General features: G+C 53.4%; 1 protein-coding gene across 4 annotated transcripts; it reads right to left on the reverse strand.

Moving 5' to 3' along the window:
- Nucleotides 1-4,153: 4,153 nt before the first annotated feature.
- KMT5A (lysine methyltransferase 5A) lies at nt 4,154-22,955 on the reverse strand. Of its 4 annotated transcripts, XR_006963638.1 has the most exons (9): nt 22,880-22,955; nt 17,135-17,256; nt 15,817-15,973; nt 11,939-12,158; nt 11,507-11,594; nt 7,077-7,136; nt 6,113-6,303; nt 5,668-5,995; nt 5,284-5,354 (listed from the first exon to the last, which is right to left on the reverse strand). XR_006963638.1 is itself a non-coding variant. In XM_047088067.1 (8 exons), exons 1-8 carry the CDS (start codon nt 22,887-22,889, stop codon nt 5,144-5,146), a joined length of 1,059 nt encoding a protein of 352 aa, XP_046944023.1. In that variant the 5' UTR covers nt 22,890-22,904; the 3' UTR covers nt 4,154-5,143. The 4 variants fall into 4 exon arrangements, 3 of the variants coding, with proteins under 3 accessions (XP_046944023.1, XP_046944024.1, XP_046944025.1); XM_047088067.1 differs by lacking the exon at nt 5,668-5,995 and having other exon boundaries at nt 4,154-5,354; nt 22,880-22,904; XM_047088068.1 differs by lacking the exons at nt 5,668-5,995; nt 22,880-22,955 and adding an exon at nt 17,525-17,546 and having other exon boundaries at nt 4,154-5,354.
- Between the last annotated feature and the right edge of the window lie 276 nt (nt 22,956-23,231).

Below are 23,231 nucleotides of genomic sequence, written 5' to 3' on the forward strand. Positions count from 1 at the left end.
GTACCTTCCGCGAGGCCACGTCGCTAGGAGGTGGCTGCCCCAGATGCAGGTGAAGGCCTGATTCTAAGGCCTAGGTTCCTATCTGCAAACTGAAACGTACCCTGCCTCTCCAAGCAGCACTAATGCGAATGATGAATGCGCATCTCGCCTGCACCGTTTTGAGGACCTTATGCGTACTGCCTCACCGCACCCCTGTGGGATGGGTATGGTCATTCCCGTGGGACACCCAAGGTTACAGCACCCTAGGGCTGAGGGACTCGTCCGGGGCCCCAGCTCACAAGTGGTGGAAGTTGGACCTGAACCCAGATACAAACTCCACAACCCAGACTCTGCCCACTCTGCCTCCTGAGAAACGCTGGCCACGCTGAGTCCCGTCCAGAATGCTATCTCGGCAGAGCCTTCCTCCCATCAGGGGCTCCTGATTGCTACCCCCAGATTTGCTGCAGTCCTCACTGGATGCTGTTGTCTTAATGGAGGGAGGGAGGGGAAAGGTTTCTGTACCTTGGAGGGGAGAACCAGCTGGGGAAACAAATATGCATCCTGCCGTCCGTCTGAACCCCACACAGAGGCTGTGCGGAGACCACACCCAGGGGCGGTGAGGTCACAAAGCAGAGTGTGTGTGTGTGTGTGTGTGGCGGGGGGGGGGGGGGGGGGGGGAGGGGGAGGGGGCAGTGCTGTGTCTTTTGCAGGACTGTGGAGCAGGCTCCGCTCCTGGGAATGACATTTAAAGTCCATCCTCCGAGGCACCAGCCTTACATCCTGAGTCCCAGCAATGGCAGCCAAGTCCCCTACACCTGACTCATTCCTGCCTTGGTTTCCCGATCTCCCGGCTGCAGGATGACCATAAAGTCTAGAAGCAGACAGATCATTGTGTGCTGCTGTCAGTAAACCTACTTAAACGGATCACCTGCCTTTTCAGACTTGGGGGTCCCCCTGTATCAATGCTTAGCTGCCCCTTTCTCCCTCTCGGGGATAGATGAGGCAAGAAAACCCACTCAGAAAGAAATGTCGGAGAGCCTGAGTGGCTCAGTGAAGCATCCAACTTCGGCTCAGGTCACAATCTCATGGTCTGTGAGTTCAAGCCCTGGGTTGGACACGCTGCTGTCAGCGCAGAGCCCTCTTCGGATCCTGTCTCCCTCTCTCTCTGCCCCTCCCCCCCCCCCCAATAAATGAACATTTAAAAAAAGAAAGAGAAAAAGGAACGTCAAGTTAAAACAGTCTTCGGGGAGCCTGGGTGGCTCAGTCAGTTAAGCATCTGACTTCACATGATCTTGTGGTTTGTGAGTTCGAGCCCCACATTGGGCTCTGTGCTGTCAGTGCAGAGTCCGCTTCGGATCCTCTGTTGCCCTCTCTCTCCCCGCATCCCCTGCTAGAGCGCGCTCTCAAAAATAAACATTAAAAAAAAGAAAAAGGTGACAGTTAAAAGAGTGCTCAGATATTACCAGCTCTTGGTGAAATCAGACACTGGGGTGTGGGAGTTCCAGAAGGTAAGTCCTGGGAGCATTTCTCTTGGAGCTGGGGCCTGGTGCGACCACAGGAAACAGCTACAGTTGCTCCCACACTGCGGGCTTTCTTCAACAAACCCAGCACAGGGAGGAACAGGCTGAAAGGTTGGGGTTTCACAAGGCACAAGAAGCGGTCGCTGTAGCAGTCATCTTTAAAAAAGAAATATGACCAGAGGGGCACTGGGTGGCTCAGTCGGTTGAGCATCTGACTCTCGATTTCGGCTCAGGTCATGATCTCAGTGTGTGAATTTGCGCCCTGCATCGGGTTCTGTGCTGACAGCGTGGAGCCTGTTTAGGATTCTCTCTCTCTGCTCCCCCCCTCCACCTGTGCTCTCTCAATAAACTTAAAAAATCTTTTTAAAAAACAAACCAATACAGCAACTATCAGAGAGTGGAGGCTCTTCACCATCAGTTCTGGGCGCTCGTGAACAGCAAATGGTAGAAACAACGCCAAGTTTTAATCCGAACAGCAAACATCAATGACGGGCGGTGCTCCACAGCGTTTCCTGCGCGAACTCAACCCTCTCAATCACACACACACACACCAGCACCGCCCTGTGCCGCTGAGGACGAAAGTGGGCGCGCAAAGCTGTCACCTGCCCGAGGACACACAGCTGCGAAGTGGTTGGAAACAGAGGTTCCGTTCCAGGGCTGAGTGCCCTCGGCCACCAGACCATTCTGCCCCCTCTGAGGCGAAGACATAATAATAATCCACGGCGGCTGAATCCTCAGGACCCCCCCTGCGTGTCAGGGGGGCAGAGGCTGTTCTCACATGACGGGCAAGTTTCAGAGAAGGAAAGGGATTTGTGCAGGGGGACAGGCTGACAAACACTTAAAGCTGGTGCTGGCAGCAAACCTCTGGCTCGTAAACCAAGGACTCTAAACAAAAATTAATTAAAAATAAATATTTAAAAAATAAATGAATACAAATAAAAAAGTAAGTATTTTAAAAATAAATACAAATTTGGGGCGCCTGGGTGGCGCAGTCGGTTAAGCGTCCGACTTCAGCCAGGTCACGATCTCGCGGTCCCTGAGTTCGAGCCCCGCGTCAGGCTCTGGGCTGATGGCTCAGAGCCTGGAGCCTGTTTCGGATTCTGTGTCTCCCTCTCTCTGCCCCTCCCCCGTTCATGCTCTGTCTCTCTCTGTCCCAAAAATAAATAAACGTTGAAAAAAAAAAAAATTAAAAAAAAAAATAAATACAAATAAACGACAAATATTTTAAAAATAAATGAATACAAATAAAAAATAAATATTTTAAAAATAAATACAAAGAAAAAACAAGATAGATATTTTTAAAATAAGTGAATACAAATAAAAAATATTTAAAAAATAAATGAATACAAATTAAAAAAACAAAAAAACAAAAACAAAAAAAACAACCGAAGGACTCTATCCACTGTCCCCATCCGCCCCTAGTGCCCGGAGAGGAAGGGAACCAACAGCTGACAAAGGGCAGCTGGTGGAGTGCGTGGTGGGGACAGAGATCTGGTGGGAGCAACTTCCAGCACAAGACGGGCAGTTGATGACAGACTCCTCCTGAGAACCGAATCTCCTACATTAGAAACAGTAATAATGACAAGCAGCTAAAGACCTATGCTTACTAAGTGCCAGGTGCCGCCCCTAAGGGAGGACTCGACATGCATTAGCTTTTAATCTTATCTAGCACCTGTGACCCCCATTTTACAAATAAACTATCCCCTAGGACATTCACCAAAACACACACATACTGCTGTCTAACCTCTTTTAAAAGAATATTTTCAAGTAACCTCTGCACCCAACATGGGGCTTGAACCCACAACCCTGAGATCGAGAGTTGTGTGCTTTATCGACGACGAAGGCTGGCCAGGCGCCCCTGCTGTGTAACCATTTTCCTGTCTCCGCTTTGTAAAAAACAAACAAACAAACAAAAACCCAAACAGAAAGACACACAGGTGGCCTCGCCTGGCAATAAATATTTTAATTTTTGTTTCATTTTTATGATGACAAATAATTTTCAAGTTATTTCCTTTTTTTTTTTTTAAATACAAAGCTAAACCACAAACAGGTACAACCAAGACATTTTATCTCACATTTACACACTCTGTCGGATCCTCCTCCAATTCTCTGACCACTGACCAGGCAAGTGTGGGGGGTGGGGTGGGGGCGCAGGGGCGGGAAGACTTTCGTAGGTAGCACCGTGGTGAGGCCGGGGTGGGGGCCAGGGGAGCATCAAGGTTGAGGACAGGCTTTCATACCTGTCTCCATTCACATTTACCCGGGACCAGGGGAGGCCGGGAAACCCCAGGTCATGGCTTCAGAGCCACGGCCCCCTGGACTGCAGGTTAACAGAGAGAATAGGTCTCCCTTCGGGAGGGAGGAGGAAGCTACCTACTCCTCCTGCATCACAGTCAAGGTGAAAACTTTACCCTTAGCCTTGATCCCTGGGCTGCCGGGCCTGCCCACTCCCCTGCACATCAGCGGCTGGGGTGGGGGCCACGCATTTCAGGGCCAGCAGGCTCCCCCTTCGGTTCATGGCTGCATCTTCAGTTTTGCAGGAAGGATACCAGGTGGTCTGACAGACAGAAAGCCTGACAGCAGGTCTGGAACTTTCAACCCACTGGAATTGGGTCAGGGTTGGGCGGGGAGGGGGGTGCGGCGGAATATTGGGTAAGTAATTTCTGGTCCCACTACAAAACTTTTATTTTTGATTAGAATAGAGTACCATCTCAAATCTCTTCTACAAAAACAAAAACCAAAAAAAAAAAAAAAAGAAAAAGAGAAAGAGAAAGAAGAAAAAAAAATGCAGCCACTTCACTCACTTCAAGACCTATATACATGTAAGTTGTTTTCTGTGGTTTTTTTTTTTTTGTCTTTTTAAATTTTTAGATTTTTATTATTGTTTTTTAAAATAAACTCAGTGTTCACATTTCTATAAAGAATCAACCCAGTTTTGGGAAACCCTGCCCCGGCAGGGCTAGGCAAGCAACGCTTTTCCCTGCCCACGTCGACTCTGACTGCCCGCCCTGACGCGCGGAGGCGCCCAGAGAAGCGGCGGCCTGCGGAAGAGCGAACCGCGCTCACGGGCCGCTGGGTCAGTAAGCTTTCGAGAAAGCAGAGGGGAAGACTAGCTTACTGCGAAACCTTTTTAAAAAATATTCATACACTTCCTTGTGCGCCTGTCCAGACGTCAGGAAAACAAGAGCTTGGGAACACCCCGTCCGGGCCTCGGGAGGCAGCGTCTTCCGGGACTCGCCTGCGCTCGGCCGCCGGCCGTCGGGGGCGTGGGGAAGAGAGTCCTGGCTCTGCGGCTGGAGGCAGGAGGGTCGCCCAGCTTCCTAATTCATGTCCACTCTTTCCTCTAAAGCCTGTGCTGCGTCTTTGACTGCATGCACGGGAAGCACAAACGTTTGACTTGTATGCAAAAAAGGTACAAAAACAACTAGAATATAAAAGTTTTGGTAATATAAGGCCATCTGTTCAAGTCCACCTTGGAAACCTGTAACAGATATTTAAATACTACAGTGAAAAGGCATCTTAATATACTTTTTAAAAACATCTGAAGTAATCTGCTAAGATTTAAGTGTGTAAAAAAAAAAATCAATTCCCTTTGAGGGCACTTTGTCCATGGAAGAAGGGAGGGGGCGGGGAGGGCGGGGTGGTTAATGCTTCAGCCAGGGATAGGCTTCGATGGAAGCCCGGCTGCGGTCCCCATAGTCATACAGGAGCTCCTCCCCGGCCTTGATGTCGCGGGAGGCGATGAGGATGAGGTGAGGCACGCCGTCAATGTCGTGCAGTTTGGTTTGGCAGTTCCCACATTTACTGTGATTGATCAGTCTTCCCAGGCGATTTGTCTCTCTAGTTGCATCCACGCTGGCGGGAGGGAGGGCAACAGAGGGTTTAAATTGATAAAGAGGCTTTTGATCCCAGTCACAGCCAGCTCGCAACTCGGGTGGGATGTCGATTTATAGCCACGTTTTTGGGGAAAGCAATTCAAGTCAAAACAACATCTTTTAAGAGCCGAGGGAGGCACTGGGCGAGAGAGTGGGGGGTGGGAGGAGACAGGAATGCAAGAGGCTCTTTGTGGAGGCCCGTGAGGCAAGTGCATAAGAAATAAATGAATAAAGATCAACTGCGGATAGTGGGGGAAGCTGTGAGGAGGCAGGAGTATCGGAACTCTCCGTACCTTCTGCTCGGTTTCGCTGGGAACCCAAAACTGGTTGGAAAAATAAAGCCTGATGTCAAACACCACCACCACCAACACAACAAAACACCGAATCGAGCGCACTGGCCATATGGGGACAGGAGCAGTCGCTGGTTTCTAGAGCCGCTCTGGCCGAACGCCAGGAGCAGGAGCGGGAGCGGCCCGGGGAGCCTCGGAGCGGGTCTGCATGGACTGGTCCGCCTCTGCTTCTCGCCCGGTCAGATGGCAGCCACGGCAGCTCCAGGCCCAAAGGCTGAAGCGGCAAGTGGGGGGAGAGCCGCTTCACGGCTTTGGAAAAGGGCAGCAAGAGCTAACCAAGAAGCAGGAGCAACAGAAAGAATCAGCAGGCTGTCGTGGCTCTCTGGCCCTCGGGCCTGTCGTCTCCGCCAGGGCGCGGAAAAGCCACTCGAAGCGCTAGCGGACTTACCAGTAGGTTTTGCTGAGATACTGGAAATAGTACATGTAGCAGCCCGTGGAGGGGTCTTGTGCGTACAAAGCCTCCCGCTTCTTGGCATCGGTGATCTCGATGAGGTCCCCGTGGTACTCTACCACGAACTCGCCCCGGGAGAACTGCTTGGTGGCGATCACGCCCCTGCCCTTGCCATCGATGAGGTCAATCTGTTGGGAGGCGAGGAGAGAGCGTTGCTTCCTAACACCACGCGTGGCCGGCTTCCTGGGCGCCTGGGGTTGCCCGCCCGCCCCCCCCTTCCTCCATCGGCTTTCCTGAGGTGTGCCCTAGATCTCACTCTTTTTACGTGCCCAGCACAACCGGTATGAATGTACACAGCCGTGCAACTATCGCCACGATCCGTCGCCCAAGCAAGTTCCCTTGTGCCCTTCGCAAAGCACTGTTACGTCTCATCCTCCTGCGGGATCTGCTGGGTGGATGTTGCCCCATTTTGCAGATGAGAAAACGGAGGCTCAGAGAGCCAGAGCCACGTCCAAGGCCACATGGCTGGGAAGTGGTAAAGTCCGGATGGCAGCCGCATCCGTGGCCCCTTCCGGGGCGAGGTGGGGGCGGAGGGGGAGAGACCCCGTGTTCCAGGTCTCTCCTTTTTCTGTAATTTACCCTCCTGTGCTTCTGCTCACTCATTATAAATGGGGTTGCAGGCTGACTGCTTGAGGGGCCCAGACTTAAGTTTGGATCCTTCTAGATGGTACGTGAAACGGGAGCTTTTTTTAGGACTCTGGAGTCCCAGCCCAGACCCACGTGGCCGCCACTGTAGAGCCCTGCCCTTCTCATCCACCCAGTGTGTTTGCAATATGTGAAAAGAAAAGCCAATTTCTCGGGTCCTGTCATTTCCCAGGAAAACTGTTTAGGAAAAATTTGTTAGTTTCTCTAGGTACCCTCCAGGCTCCGCCTCCGTGCGCTGGGCCCCACTGCCCCTTACCTTCATTCCTTCTTCCTTCCCGCTTTCAATCAACTCATCTATTCTTTTCCTCTCTTCAGACTGTGTGGAGAGGGAGAAAAACAAAAAGCCCCTGAGCTTTCTCTCCTGGGCCGTTCAGGGCAGTCCGGCAGCCTGGGCCACCCGCAGGGCTACTCCCAGTTGGCCTCCATGACACGGGTCCCCAAGGATGCCCAATCCCCCACACCCCTTGTCCTTTTCTCACTGCCCACCTGTTGTGGACAGTTTGGCACCTGGGGTTCAAACGGACCAGGAGGGATACAGTTGTGGCCCAAGGGCAGAACTGGGTTGAGGGGCTATGTTCCATTTGGCACACGCGCTGTTTTTAAAAAGATCTAAATTGCCGACATCTATAAATCGAGACTCTGGCCTCATCTGACATCGGCCAGGGCAGATCAGAGCACAGCCTTTCGAAGGGGCATGTGCACACTATGTTCCTCCTGTCTGATGGCCCCAATGGACGCCTTGGTTTAGCAACTCTTGGAGGTGGGTCTTTTTGGAAGCCACTGCCATGGACGAGAAAAGGGCCTCCCACCCCAAAGAGGTAATACCACCATGAATAGGGAAGTTAGACAGGAGTGGACATTCCTGGTCTCACCTGCCCCTCAGGGACACGCCTCCTGCCACCACCTCCCTCCCGGACCCAGATCCCATGCTCCGTCCATGCACAGGACTGCAGGGAGGCACAGAGAGCCGCTGAGGGACCCAGCAGGAGCCCAGGCCCTGCACTGGCTGCCACACGTGGTGGCCACACCCATGGCAGAGCCCTCCACCCACAGCTGAGCACGGACCCTGCCCGCAGAGGACTCAGGACACCGTCTGCGGCCCACGCGCACTTCCCCAGTCCCTCTCCACACAGAAGTACCCGCGGCGCCCGCGGTGTGACGGGCAAAGCCCAGGTCTCTGCAGGTCCAGACTGACCAGGCTGTCACTCCCAGGCCCAGCCCACATCCCTGCTCTTCTCCTGCCGTCTTCCAGCCACATCATGGCCACCTCACTGGTCTCCTGGCTTCCATTCTGACCACCCACTTCACTCTGTTCCCCACACAGCAGTCACAGGGGTCTTTTAAAAATGTACATAAAGGGGCGCCTGGGTGGCTCAGTCGGTTGAGCATCCGACTTCGGCTCAGGTCATGATCTCGTGGTCTGTGGGTTCAAGCCCCACATCAGGGTCTGCACTGTCGGTGAGGAGCCTGCTTGGAACTCTCTGTCTCCCTCTCTCTCTGCCCCTCCTTCTCTCGTGTTCTCTCTCTCTCTCCCTCTCAAAAATAAACAAACATTTAAAAAAATGTATGTAAGATCATGTCATTTCCCTGCTTAAAGCCTTCCAGGAAGTTCACTGAATAGTGACGTACCAACGTTGGCTCCTTAGTGTGACAAATGTACCAGGATAGTATACGATGCTAATGATGAGGGAAACTGGGTAAAGGGTCTACGGGAATACTCTGTACTACCTTTGCAACTCCCCTGTAAATCTAAAATTATTCCAAGGGTTTGTTTAAAGAGAAGCAAAAGCTTTTCCTTACCTCCCCACTCCTACCGAGATAAAATCTACTTTTCTGACGGCCTGTGAGTCTCTGCAGGATCCCGGCCCCACATCTCTAGCCTCGTTTGCTGTCTTCACCCTTGTTCTCACATTCTGGCCACACTGGCTGACTCTCTTACAGGACCAGGCTCGTTCCCGCCTCAGGGCCTTTGCACTTGGTACTGCCCCCGCCTAGAAAACCCTTTCCCTAGTCCATTCACCTGGCTTGTGTCCTCCCTTCCTTCCAAGCTCTGCTCAAAAGGCACCTCCTCAGGGAAATTTCCCCGACTACCATAGCTAAAGTAGCCCTAAGCCTCACCATGCCTTCAAACTACCGTCTTACTAAGTTAATGTCAAAGAACCACCGGAAATTATCTTGTTCTATGCTTGTCTTTTAATGGGTAATCACTTGAGTATAACCTCCCTGAGTACAGGGGCCTGATCTTGTTTACCGTGGAATCTCCTGGCCTAGGACAGTGCCTGGCACATAGTAAGCCCTCAAAGCAACAGCAGCATTAACACACGCAGTGCACACACAACCACCCTGCTAAATAACTAATTACAAGCGTGTGGAGACCAGCGAGAAGTACGGGAAGCTCTGGAAGCGGGAGTGGAGTGAGCCAGGCACCTGCAGACTTTCCTGCCGTGACTGACTGTGCCGGGAGGAGCTGAGCTGGGGAGGGCCGGGACCGGGCCGGGCCGGGCCGGGCCGAATGTCCTGAAGGCAGAGGCACAGAGTCTGAGTTTCATCCTGCGGCCTCGGCGCTTAGGGGCATGCGTCAACCAGCTCCAGGCTTCCAAAAGAGAATTCAGGCAGCAGCCTATGGGCGTGGGAGGGGGGCTAGAGGCAGACCGAGTGGGAGGTAAGCAAGGCCTAAATTGGGTCGAGGCAGCTCTGCACGTCAGGCCTGGGGCTGGGCCGGGCTGAAGAGGCCAGGGCACGGCCCACAGGTGCAGTCCTCGCCCCAGTGCGGGGCACCCGCAAGCAGGCCAACCGGCAAAGGGATCCCCGCGGCCAAACGACAGGGGTTCAGGGCATCTCTCCAAGGCCCCATGCCCACCCTCCTGCCCTGGACCCAACACCAGGCCCTGCCCGCTCGGTCTTCCAACTCAGTCAAGTGCCTGCAAAGCTTCTGATTTTAGTTCCTCTCCTGCCTCACCCCCATCGCTCTCTTGGGCCCCATGGGCCTGGGCCCTGGTTTCCGCGGCCCCGAAGGACAGACAGGTCGGGACCTACCTCACCGCTCAGGTGAGGGAGGCGCGGCTGCCCCAGCCTCGAGCTTTACCCGTGCGGTCAGGAGAATACAGCACCCTGGCCAGCCACGGCCTCCCGCCGGGCCAGCAACCAACTGGCCGTGGTGCTCGCTCGGCAGAGCCAACACAAACAGTGAGAGCACAGCGTGGGGCTCCCTCGCGACCGGCCCTCTGTCCGGGGACAGAGCGAGCCGCACCATGCTGCAGACCAAGCTCCCTTCTGCTCCTCTGCTGCAAGACGGAGCAGGCCTGCACCACGTCCTGTGGCAGCCTTCCCTCCTCCAGCCAGAAAGCCCTTCTTCTTCTCTTTTCCTTTTTTTTTTTTTTAATTAAAAAGGCAAACTGAGCTGCGCCCACTCTGCAGCCCCCAGCAGCCCCGACCAGGGCTGGGAGGTGCCCCGGGTTCTGGGGCCCGGCGCCACCCCGCCCTCTGCAGTGCTGTCTGGAAGAGTGACCTAGCACAGCCTCCCACTGCAGGCAGACTCTTCATAACAGCTTGTCATTGGCTGCAAGACGCCACCTTTCTACGGAAAGGAAAGCCCAAGCTTCTCTCTGAGGGGAAAATGGACCCCTTTTCTCTTTTATTTTAAGCGAAGCCTCATCGACTCAGATAAGCAGAGGAAGAGAATGCTACGTATCTGCGTCTACAGATTGAACGTAAAACACGCTGAAGGCGTCTTAGGTTCAGGCCGACAAGGCCTCCAGGCGGGGTGGGTGGGGGCCGCCATCCTGAGCACCGCCCCCCCACCTTGACGTTGCTTTGAGGGTGTGGGCGAGAGAGGGGCTGGCCCGGCCTGGAGCGGGAGGGCGGCGGGCTGTGGGGCCACCCGGACCACGCCCTGGGTTTCCTTAACAGAAAGGCAATAACCACACGTCACTGCATCAAATATTGATTGACTGCTGAGCAGCTCAGCACTCTGTAAACACAGCGGGCGGAGGCTTGCACAGTCTGGCTGGCCTTCCTGCCTGTTTTTTCAGGTGTTCCTAGGACCACAGCTGGGAGGGAAAGAGGAGAGAGGGGGCCTCAGGAAGTGACAACAATGGGGAAGCCATGGTGATGATAATGAGAGTCAGCTAGTGCTTAACTGGGTGCCAGGCATGGTTCCAAGTGTGCGGTGTACATTAATCCATTTAATATCCCGACATTCCCAGAAGATGCCACATTATTATCCCATTTTACAGATAGGAAAACTGAGGCTCAGAGCACTCAAGTAACTGGCCCTCGGTCACACAACCAGTAAGTGGCTTCCAAGCCACTGCTCTTTACCACCTTGAGACACAACACGGGAACTTGTGGATGGCGGACAGACAAGCCTCTGAAAGCACACACAGCCTCCCCCCGAGGTCCCAGGCTCTGACCGTCCTGCCAACAAGTCCTGGAAAAGACGCCTTCATGGGAACGCAGGACTTTCCACACCATGTGCTACAGGTTACAAGACTCCTTCGCAGAAGCATCTTAACCAAGCCTCGGAGTGACCCCAAACGTTAGAACTAGACCAAGGAGAGTACCAAGGCCACAGAAGCAGACCTACCCCGGGATGACGGAGAGAAAGCTCAAGCCCTGCCTGCCAAGCACTGCCCTCGGAGCCGCCCTGCCCCTCCAAGAGCCAGAATTAAAGCCACGTGACTCTACCTGCAGCTCAGCTTTGCTCTTCCTGGAGCTCCTTCGCACGGGGTAGAAATCCGTGAGTTTGCGATTCTGTTGTGTTTTTCCTTGAGCTCTTGGGTGGGAAGGGAAGAGGAGAAAACCAAGTGTTAGCACCGAAACCACACTCACACCCGGGAGGCCCCCGGCTCCTTGGGAGGTGGCTCCTCAGAAATGATGTCACGTAAACACCTTTGTCCACGGGGGCCCACGTAGGCTCACGTGCCCAAGGGCGGCTCCGGGGGTCAAAGATAGGCTGCCTACTCTCGGGGACGCTGAGCCTCGATGAGAGCCAGGCCGAGCAGGGGCACTGCTACCCGCTTCCCTACCCCCCAGCTAGCACCTGAGCAGGGTCTGCTGGGGTCACAACAACCAAACTGCCCCGCGTTAGTTAGGGGAAGGGCTCCAGAGGGCACTCACTTCTTCCGAGGGGCCTGTTTGCCCTTGACGGGCTTTTTCAGGGCCTGCTTGGCGACGGCTGCGACGGGAGGGTCACAAGACGAGGTCGGAGTTTTTGGAGGTTCTGCTGCTTCAGATTTTTGGTTTGGAAAAGGTGCCAGGGGACCTCTCCCGGCGTCTTTGATCTTCTGTTCCTCGGACTTCATGGTGCTTCGGATTGCGTTCCCACTGTTCCTTTTCTCTGCGGGCAGAGGGAGGAGGAAGAGAGAAATTAGTCTGGACTCTCTGTCTCTCCATTTCTAGACCATCAGCTGCATTCTAAGACAGGCTTTTATTTACTTACTTATTTACTTATTTATTTTTTACGTTTTTAAGGGTTTTTTTTAATGTTTATTTATTTTGAAAGAGAGAGAGAGAGAATCTGAAGCAGGCTCCAGGCTCCCAGCTGTCAGCACAGAGCCTGATGCGGGGCTCGAACCCACAAGCTGTGAGATCACGACCTGAGCCGAAGTCGGATGCTCAACCGACTGAGCCACCCACGTGCCCCTAAGACACATTTTTACAGGAGACAGGATCCTGGGTGTGTCAGGCAGCATTGCCCTCTGCCTGTTAAGCTGGGTGTCTACTAATGGCTTCCATGGGGGAAGCACTGGCTTTACTTTTTGACCCAGGCACTGGGCAGAGCTTCCGGTCCGTGTCTTTTTTTTTTTTTTTTTTCAGTTTTATTAAGGTATAGCTGACAAAATCATAAGATATTGACAGTGTACTTCGTGACAATCTGATACACATTGTGGAAGGATCCCTCCTCCCATCTAGTTCATGAACACTTCTGGTCTTCTGCATCGTGGCGGGGGAGAGCCCTTGCAGAAGCACCAAAGACAGCAAGAGCAGTGTAAGTGCTCAATCCGTAACTTTCAGGAACTGGGATGCACACCCCGGAGAAAAAGCTAAACTCCTAAAGAGTGGGCCAGCGATGACGGACAGGAATAAGGTAATAAAGCAGAACTTCTTCCCTAGCAAAGACCTCTTCCCCAAGTCTGGCACACTTCATTTCAGACTCTTTAAAAAAAAAAAAAAGAAGAAAAAGAAAGTTTGAGGTGCCTGGGTGGCTGGCTTGGTGGGTTAAGCGTCTCTTGATTTTGGCTCAGGTCGTGATCTTGAAGTTCATGAGTCCAAGCCCTTCAGCGGGCTCTGTGCTGACGGTGCAAGGCCTGTTTGGTATTTTTTCTCTCTTCCTCTCTCTTTGCCCCTCCCCCACTCACATTTTTTCTTTCTCCCCCTCTCTCAAAATAAATAAATAAACTTAAGAAAAGAAGTTTCCTCTTCTAAAGCGGTCCAGGCCCTATGTTCACAGTGGTTCCCAGTATGGTGACCAATACTGGTCAGTGTGTCACAGTAAAGGACGTCAAAAATGACTTGTTACGAAAAATAGTTGCGAAATACCAGCGTGGGTGAACGATTCACTTTTTTAAAAAGATGATTTACTAGGGGCGCCTGGCTCAGTCGGTTGAGCGTCCGACTTCAGTTCCGCTCATGATCTCACGGTTCGTGAGTTCGAGCCCCACGTTGGGCTCTATGCTGACAGCCCGGAGCCTGGCGCCTGCTTTCAGTTCTGTGTCTCCCTCTCTCTCTGTCCCTCTCCCCCTCATGCTCTGTCTCTTCCTCTCAAAAATAAACGTTAAGAAATTAAATAAGTAAATAAATAAATAAATGATTTACTTTAAAGAATAAGCAAATAACACACAGCTGGTAGGAACATAAAATGGCGCAGTCACTTTCGCAAAGAGTATAGCTGGCAGCGGTTCAAAAAGTTCAACATGGAGTTACCATATGACCCAGCAATTCCACGCCTAGGCGGCTATTAGGAGAATTAAAAACATATGTCCACACAAAGACCTGTATGGGAAAGTTTGTGGCAGCATTATTCACAATAGCCAAAGAGTGGAAACAACCCAAATGCCCGTCAACTGATGAAGGGGTAAATAAAACGTGGTCTCTGCACACGATGGAGTATTGTTCAGTCACAGCAAGGAAGGAGGCCCGGACACCTGCTGCAACATGGATGGCCCTTGACAACACGGTGCTAAGTGAGAGAAGCCAGGCACAAAAGGGCACATATAATGTATGGTTCCGTTCACATGATATGTCTAATACAGGCAAATCCACAGAGACAGAAAGTAAATTAGTGGTGGCCAGGGGCCGGGGGGGAGTGGGGGAATGGGGAATGGCAGCTAATGGGTACAAGGTTTCTTCTTTGGGGCGAGGAAACGTGCTGGTATTAGACAGTTGGTGATGGTTGCACCTATCTGTGAATAGACTAAAACCACTGAATTGTACACTTTAAAATGGTGAACACTAGGCTACGTGACTTATATCTCAATCAGCTAAAGAGAAAAATAAATACGTCAAAATCCATCCAGACCATTCTCACTCCCTTACACGTATCAAGTGGAACCAGAGGGAGTTAAGTCTGGGACATCATGCAGAAACCCAAGGAGTATGTGATGCCCGTGAATGTCAACTATCACATCAGTCTGCATCAAGGCAGAAAAAAGGCTGAGAGTCAAGGACAAAAAGCGTGGCCCCTGGGCTCTCCTCCAGAGTGTATCTGGCCCCAAACTCTAATTGTTGCCATTTAGTAACACTACACCCAAATAAGCTAGCTTGTGCACCGTGTCACCATTTAGGATAATTTACATCCCACCCCATTCCAGAAGGGATGGGAGACTGGCTGCCGGTCATTCAGAGAGGGCCCTTTCCCCAGTGCCTGCATGGTAGGTGCTGTCCTAAGTGCTGGCGATCCAGGGAGGAGCAGGGGAAAGGGCCGCCGGTGTGGGGCACTGTGCAAAGCCCTTTGCATCCATGCTTTAACCAATCTTCAGGATAGCCTTACGAGGTAGGAATCCTCTCTCCCACTTCAAAGACGGAAGAACTGAGACTCAGAAAATAGGAGTAAGCTGCTCAAGCCTCTCGTAAGTAGAAGAGCTAGGATTCGAACCCAAGCCATTTGAAGACTGACTGCAATAGTATCAGCCACTGCACCGGGGAGGAGAATCAAGCAGAGGGCTGGCTCCTGCCCCTAGTTCTGTGTGTCCCGACCCTCGGTTCTCAGATCTGGTCCCAGACGTTGGCCTAAGCATCACTTACGGCACTTTTCATAAATGAATTACAAGGCTGCCTTGTATGAAGCTGCTGGCAGCCAGAGTGCTACATCTTAAAGACAAGTTTTAATTAGAAAGGAGCTTGGTGAATTTGGGAAAGCTCATATTCCCCACTGCAGCTTTAAGAGGAAATATTTGGAATAGAGCACGATTTCTATGAGGTTTCAGCTTGTTTTGCTGGGCCAAACAGAATTTTCCGGAACTTTATATTTTCTTGTTCAGTATTTTAACTCCAAATCTCATCACAGAGTATGCTGCTTCAGAGAGCGGCACCGAACACTTGAGTAGAAAGAAACTCAGAAATGAGGTCAAGGCCAGCTCAAAAGAGGGAAGGAAGTCGGTTCCCTACGTTCACACAACACAATCAGGACTACAAGCACCTGGCCTGTACAACCCAGACTCAGAATTTCTATACTTTGGGCACTTGTGAGCCTCTTTAAATACAGGCCAGGTGTATTATTCTTGCAACTTGGCGACACAATCGAGCTTGAAGGACGTGCTAACTCTCGTGAAAGCAGGGAAAACCGGTTAGACCAACAGGGAACACACCCTGGGACGGGGCACTCTTCCCCCCTGTGTCTGTTTCTTAGCAGCAAGACAGAACATGGATCCAACCTTCTGAACTTGGGTTTGAAAAGGCTGGATAATCATTTAATTTATATGCACAATTAATGGCAGAGAGGGGCTTTCTGCAACCCAACCAGCTGCGGTCAGAACAGGGCCACTTCAGAACCTTACCTTCTCGTTTCCTGTAGAGTCCGGCTAATGGCTTCCCCTGGCATTTGACTTCGTGATGTGCAACTGAGTTCTCTTCCTGAAGGGGGGAACGCATTCCAGAGCATTTGTTGGGGCTCATGTAGGAATAGATCTTTGATTGCCCGGTAAATACATTCTCCTAAAACGACAAATGCATGCTCTGAAAGAGGCTTGAAGAAGATCCCGTGGCAAATGGCGGAGAAGGGCAATCAGAATACGAAAACCAGAAACAGACACCATCTCTCAAAAGCCGAGCCAACCCAGGGTTGCCAGCCCCAGGAGATCAGTGGGAGGTTTAGGATCTCCCAGGTCCGAGTTAGACATTTCCTGAACTCGTGTGGTCTCTAATTCTGGTCACTCAGGGCACATCTGGCCAGCAGGAAGCCAGCTGTGCACCAAGGTGTACATAAGCAGACAACCTACCAGTAGCAGAGAGGTCAGAATGACCCAGACTAAACAAATGCGGAATTTGAAGGGCTGGCCTCTGTGCAGGAGCTGCAGGAACTCTAGCACGGAAACAGGCCTCAGGGAATCTGATTAACTACTTCTTGGTCCCGAAGTCAGCCGATAGGACTTACTACTGCCTGAGCCGTCTGTGTCCCCAAGCCTGGCCCCTTTCGAATCAACGCAGCCCAGCAGCCTCCCAGGACTGCGGACCGGACTGCAGTGGTAATTGAAGGGTGGGGTGGAGGGTGGAGAGCTTAATAAAAGCAGAGCCTATAGCCAGCTCATTTAGGGCGGTCACTCTATTGCAGACGGCATCTTGGCATCAATAGTAGGAGGGTGGGCAGACGGGTGGGGCGGTACAGGTCACTGCCGGCGTCTCTGGGCGTGGGGCCTCCCCCTCTGAGTAAGCACGGAATGGAGGAGGACTTCCCCAGAAACACTGCTAGGGCCTTTCTGCTGGGTGAACCTTTCAACACCAAGTCAGCGAGACCCGTGAGCTCTCTGAGGGCCCCCGGGCAGGCCCCGCACACCCTGGGAAGGCAGCGACCGCGGGGCTAGCTGGGTCTCGGGGTGCGGAAATGCCATAAAGACACAAACTTTTCCGAGGTCAAATATTGCCAGGGTCATGGCGGAGCCAGGGTGGACGCCACTCCCAGGCAGGCAGCAGAAAAGGAAGCTACCCGAGCCGGGCGCCCCGCCCGCACCCCCGCCCCCGGGCCCAGGGCCGCGGGCGGGAGGGGAGGGGGGGGTCCAGGGGCGCGCGCACGTGCTCGCCGCTCTGGGCCGGCGGGGGCGGCCGGCCGCGCGGCCCCTCGGGGCACGCTGAGTGAGTGCGGGGAGGGTGCCTGCTTACCCCGTTGGTGCGGGGCCTCCCCGGGCCCCTCCGCTCCACCATCTCCGGGCCCGGGGCCGTCGCTGCCACCGCCGCCGCCGCCGCCGCCGCCTCCACCGCGCGGGGCTTGGACATCTTCCTGCCTGGAGAGGGGGACCCGGGGGAAGCGGGGGAGGGGGCGCTCAGGGCGCGGCGGGGCGGGGAGCGGGGCCGCCCGGGCCGGGCGCCGCGGCGGCGCCTCCCGCCGCAGCCATGTTCCGAGGGCCTGGCGGTGGTGGGCCGCCCGCGCCGCCGGGAGGCAGGGGCCGGCCGGCCGGGCCGGGCCGGGGCCCGCGTCGCCCTCCCGCCGCCCGGCCCGGCCGGGCCCCGCGCGCCGCCCGCCCCCCGCGCGGCCGGGCCCGCCACACCCACCTGCAGCCCGGCCAGGCCCATGGCGGCGCGCCCCGCGCCCTCGCCCTCGCCGCCGCCGCCGCCGCCGCCGCGGCCCGGCCACCACCGCTGCCGCTGCCGCTGCTGCTGTTGCTGCCGCCGCCACCAGCGCCGCCGCGGCGCCCCGGGGAAGGGCCGGCGGCGCCCCACGGCGCCCCCTTCCCCCATGGCCTGCGAGGCAGGGCCCGGCACCCGCGCGCCGCGGCAGCCCGGGCCGGCCCGGGACCGAGGACGCAGGGAGGGAGGCGCTGGCGGCGCGTCCTCCGCGTCCCGCCCGCTCGCCCGCCGCCGCCGCCCACCGTCCGGCTCCCGGCCCGGGGAGGGGGGCTGGCAGGGGCGGCGCTGAGAGGCTCCTCGGGAGGGAGGGAGGCAGGGCGGGCCGCGCGGCCGCGACGAATCCCGACTCGGGCGCGCCCCCTCTCGCGCGTCCTCAGCCACTCGGGGAGGAAGGGGTGGGAAACATGATAATGACAGCCCGGGCTCTCGCCGGCCGGGCTCCTTCTCTCGCTGGCTCCGCGTATATTTTGGGAGGCCCGTCGGTGCCAGGCGCAGTCAGCAGCGGTGAGCGCGACAGACGAGGGTCTTCCTGTGTGCCCGAGCCTGGGCTCCCTGAGCATTATAGGGACATTTAATTCTCCACGCAAGTCCCCCCGCCCCAGGAGACGGGGAGGGGAGGAGGGGGAGGCAGGTCCTGTGGCAAACCCCTTAAAAATGAGCGTACTGAGGCTCAAGGGAGGTGCAGGGACTTGGATGGGGCCACAGAACTAGAAAGCCATGGGGGGCGGGGGGGGGGAGGGAGTCAAGTGTCAAACCCAGGTGGTCTGCACCCGACCCTTCGGGCCCTGGGGAGATAGAATCAGTGGTTATTATGGTAAGTTGGTGGGGTGCTTCCCGTGCATACACGATCTCATCCAAACCTCACAACAGGCCTGCGAAGGGACACACCCTTATCTCCTTTCCACAGATGTTGAAACTGAGGTTCAGAGAAGTGAGGAGCTTTGGCCAAATTCTCAGAACTAGAAATCGATTTCCAGGCCAACTGACCCCGGAGGCTGAACTCCCAGACACAGATGAGGAAATTCAAGATGGGAGAGCCAAATGCTGCTGCAGAAGTCTTTAGCAGGTCACCCGACTCTCCTGGCCACCCCATGAGAAAACATCCTAGGGAGGCAGGGGTTCCAGGCACTCAGGTGTCCGTGTTGGCATAGCTCACTGCCCTGCACCACTGTGCTGAGGCCATTAGGGTTTGAGGGCCCACAGCCAAGAGTCACTGTATTTGTGCAAAGTCATAGATGCAAACAAGACACCTCGGGACATCCAGCTCCTACTGCTTGGGTCATGGCCTGGGAGGCAAGGATTGGGTTTCTCTCCCTGCATCTGCCCCAGAGGTGCTTTGTGACCATGACCACCAAGCCACTTCCCTGGACTAGACTTCAGTGTCCTCATCAATAAAAACCAAGAATTTTAAATTTCTTAACGCACCCAGGGCACCTTTCAACATCTACAGATAAACAAATGGCTGTCACTTTAAGTAGCTGCCTCCCCTTAGAAGGGATAAGACTAAGTAGGATTAAATGGCAGGAACAGACTCAGGACAAATGTCTCCCAAATCAGCTCATGCTGTAGCATCCTGGGCAGGGCTGGGGAGCACCCTCCTCCCCACCGGATCTCAGTCCCCACCCCAACCCTAACTCCAGTCGGGTAGGGTCCTCTGACCATGTGAATACCCAAGACACTATGCACACAGTGAAAGAGGATTCTAAAATAACACTCTGACACCCAGGCCAAGCCATTTGAAACTGTGTGCTACATCTCCAGGGCAGAGGTTTGCAGTTTGTCGTCAAACTATCATGGGAATCGTGGTTTGCGAACAGGAAGCAGCCTCTCAGATTATCTCGTCTACATATGGTTTCAACATCACCCGACCCCCCACCCTCAAATACACACACATGCTCATGGCCGCAGCCTTCCCGATTTCAGCCCTCAAATGCAGGGGCGCATTCGTTAAGGTCCAAGTCTAGCACCCATTCCTCAACTCTGCAGCTCCAGTACTAGAAGATGTAATACAACTCATTCAGGGTAAGCTTCAAAACAGGTTTTCCTTTCTCTGTACATGAGGTGTCCAGGTGCATATAACAAATATACCCATCAGCAGAAATAAAAACTCTTAATGTTGCCCAGGGTCGCACAGAAATAGAATTCAACAAAAATGATACCAATAGCTAACATTTATTCAATGTTTACTATGTGTTAGGCCCTGTAATCATGCGTTAACTTAACCTTCCCAACCCTTTATGAGAAAGTACTATTCCTATTTCAGAGATGTAGAAATTGAAGCTCAGGGAAGATAAATCACTTGACCGAGGATTACACGACTGAAGTGGTAACAGAGCTGAGATCTGACCCCAGTGCTGCTATATGAGGGTACTTTATCATAAAGAATGCATATTGCTGGAGTGCCTGGGTGGTTCAGTCAGTTAAGTGTCTGACTCTTGATTTCAGCTCAGGTCATGATCTCAGGGCTCTGTGCTGATAGTGCAGAGCCTGCTTAGGATTCTCTCTCTCCCTCTCTTTCTGCCCCTCCCCTGCTCACGTGCTCTCTCTCTCTCTCTGTCTCAAAATAAATAAATTCAACATAAAAAAGAAAAAGAATGTATATCACTTCCCTTGAAGTCAAACACAAAAACAGCAATTCATTCACTGCACAAACATTTATTGAATACCTACTTTGTTCCAGGCCCTTGCTAAGGACACAACAGTAAAGGTAGGGACAGACAGGGCAAGTTGAGGCCAGAGGGGTAGGCAGGACCCCACAGGCCACTGTGAGGATTGTGGATTTGATCCTAAGAGCAGTGGGGGAGGGAAGAGGAGTGAAGGTCACATGGTAAAAATCTGTGTTCTTGGGGATCACTCTAGCTGCTAGGGGGATAATAAATTGGAAATGGTAAAAATGGAAAGAGGGAGACCAAATAGGAGGCCATCTGGCTGTGGCAGCAGAAATGGAGAAAAGCAGATGGACAGATCCTCCTCAAACTAATATATTTAAGGTTGAAAATATCTATGTGATTGTAAAACTTCAAAACCAGAGAGGAATTGCCTGGTATCTGAACATTTCGCTCATGTGACCCAGCAAGATTCTCTTTGTTTGCAACAAAGACCGCTTTTCTAGAAGAAAAAGACTGACCCTTCATTTGAAGTACTATAAATGATTTGATATTTACACTACCCAATGCCCAATTTAGTAATCTACAAGAGAAATAAAGGCTAAGAAATAAGTAACTAACGGGGTGCTTGGGTGGCTCAGTCGGTTAAGTGTCAGACTCTGGCTCAGGTCATGAGTTTGAGCCCCGCATCAGGCTCTGTGCTGACAGCTGGGAGCCTGGAGCCTGCTTTGGATTCTGTGTTTCCCTCTCTCTGCCCCCCCCCACTCATGCTCGCTCATGCTCTCTCAAAAATAAACATTTAAAAAAAGAAGAAAAAGGGGCGCCTGGGTGGTTCAGTCGGTTGAGCGTCCGACTTCGGCTCAGGTCATGATCTCATGGTTTGTGGGTTCCAGCCCTGCGTCGGGCTCTGCACTGGCAGCTCAGGGCCTGGAGCCTGTTTTGGATTCTGTGCCTCCCCCTCTCTCTCTGCTCCTCCCCTGCTCACACTCTGTCTCTCTCTCAAAAATAAAGATTAAAAAAAAAATTTTTTTAACAAATAAATTAAAAAAAAAAGAAAGAAGTAACTACTAATTTGGGGGTCAAGTGAGATACTGAGGATCTCTAACCAATAAATTACAAAGGTGATTTGTAAGCCTGCTGTGGTAGGAGCTAGGAACCCTTGTGCTCACTTTGGCTAAGGGAGGGAGAGTGGAACAAGGAAAGCCACAGACTGGCCAGTGTCTAGACTCTGACTGTGGACTTTGGCTTCCACCTCTGAAAAATGGGAATAACAACTTGTTATTGTTGCCTGGCCCTCACTGGTAATTATTATTTGCCGCTATTAAGTCCTTAAATACTTCAATGGCAAAGTGCTTAGTTTTGTTTTCCCTATAGATCAATTAAAGCAAGCCATGTTGTTATTTTGTTTTTAAAAAAGGCAATACTGTTGAAGCAGTTAGCTTAAATGATTTTTGTTCTAATGGGAAAAATGAACCAGGGAAGCATCGATTTATTAAGACTTGTCAGATACTATTAAATATACTTTTAGATGCTTAACACTTTTCCAAGGAAAAAATATTCGTCTTAGCTTTCTCTGCGGATTGGGTTACAAAGCTCTTTAACTTGGAAGTTCACTCTGCCTCATTTCTGAATCAGAATCTGGTTTGTCCCAAAAGACCCTAAGCAGATGCTGGTATAATAAAAGATGCAACTGGGTTCAGGGCCTGAAAACAAAGGTGCCCAATAAATATTTACCAAATGAATCTTTATTTTATTCATTGTTACTGCTATAGGGAGCGTAACGCATTAAGGCAAATTCCTACTAACGTAGTCCCTTGGAATTTTGAGAAAAATGTCAAACCGCAACTTATTTTTCTAAAATAATAATTCTTCTCAACCTTCACGCTCCAAGTTTTTGCACTGAAGGAGACACAGCGGCTGGAAATGACCAGTGGCTAGAGATCACTTTGACGCATAACGTGGGACTTCCTGTCCTGACACCAAACTAAGTGTGCAAAGCTCTTAAGGCTGGGACGTAGCCTCCCGCGATGGACAATCCCACCCAAACCGTCTCCCGAGGGCAAGAGTCCTGACCAGCCACAGGATGAAGGGCCGCCCCGGGTGGTGCGGTGAGACTCATCTCACCCCAAAGTGGGCCGGCGGGGCCCAGTCCTCGCCCCTGCGGCGCAGAGCTGACTCAGGGCGTGCGGCGGGAAGGCGCCTGCTGCGGTGTCCACTCCGATGCGCTCCCCACCACGGAGGTTACCCATCTGCGCCCTGGCCTGGAAGTCCCCTCCTTTCCCAACAAGAGAGAGACCCTAGACGGGCGAAACTTCGCCCTCCCCCTTCTTCGTATCAATAACAACCATTCCCTGGAGGTGCCCTGTGCTTTAGTTTCCAAAGAGCTTTGACATATGGGTCTGTTGTCGCTGGAGGGGAAGGCCAGCGGGTGCCCATACTTTAGAAAGGGGAAACCTAGGCACGGAAGTGGGAGGGACTTCTGGAGGCTTGGGGGGGTTGGCTGGGGAAGGTTCCGCAGCAACCCCTCCACCCCCCCGGCCCCGTCTCCGCGCTCAGTCCGAGCAGCCCTCAGCAGGGCGCTTCCCCGCTGCCGCTCCCGACGCCCTGGTCCCCCACTCACAACATGACCCTCCCCAGCCCGAACCGCCCCGGCGCTGGCCACCTGGGCAAATACCTCTAGCCATGGCCCGGCTCTGTCACCGCCTGGGATCTCCCGGGAAACGCAGCTTTCGAAAAAAGTTGCAACAACTGTAGCCAACTGCTCCGCGGAGCTACGGCTGCTGCCCTGATTGGCGCCGCCGCCCGCCTCTCCCCAGGCTGTCCGCCGCGATAGGCGAATGCAGGAGGAAAAGCCCGCCCTTCTTCCCGCCTCCCCGGCTGGGGCGGGGCAAGCGGCCGCACTTTCCACGAGCGCTTTAGGGACAGGTCCCGGCGGAGGAGGTGGGAGGGGGTTTAAATTTTACCGTCGTCCTGCGCTGATTGGCTGCAGTGGGAGGACACCCGCGCTGCCATTGGGAGGCCCCAAG

Source organism: Lynx rufus, unplaced genomic scaffold (genome assembly GCF_022079265.1).
Source record: "Lynx rufus isolate CCGP_SWC_20201006 ecotype Redwood Valley unplaced genomic scaffold, mLynRuf1.p SCAF_24, whole genome shotgun sequence".
NCBI classification, from domain to species: domain Eukaryota; kingdom Metazoa; phylum Chordata; class Mammalia; order Carnivora; family Felidae; genus Lynx; species Lynx rufus.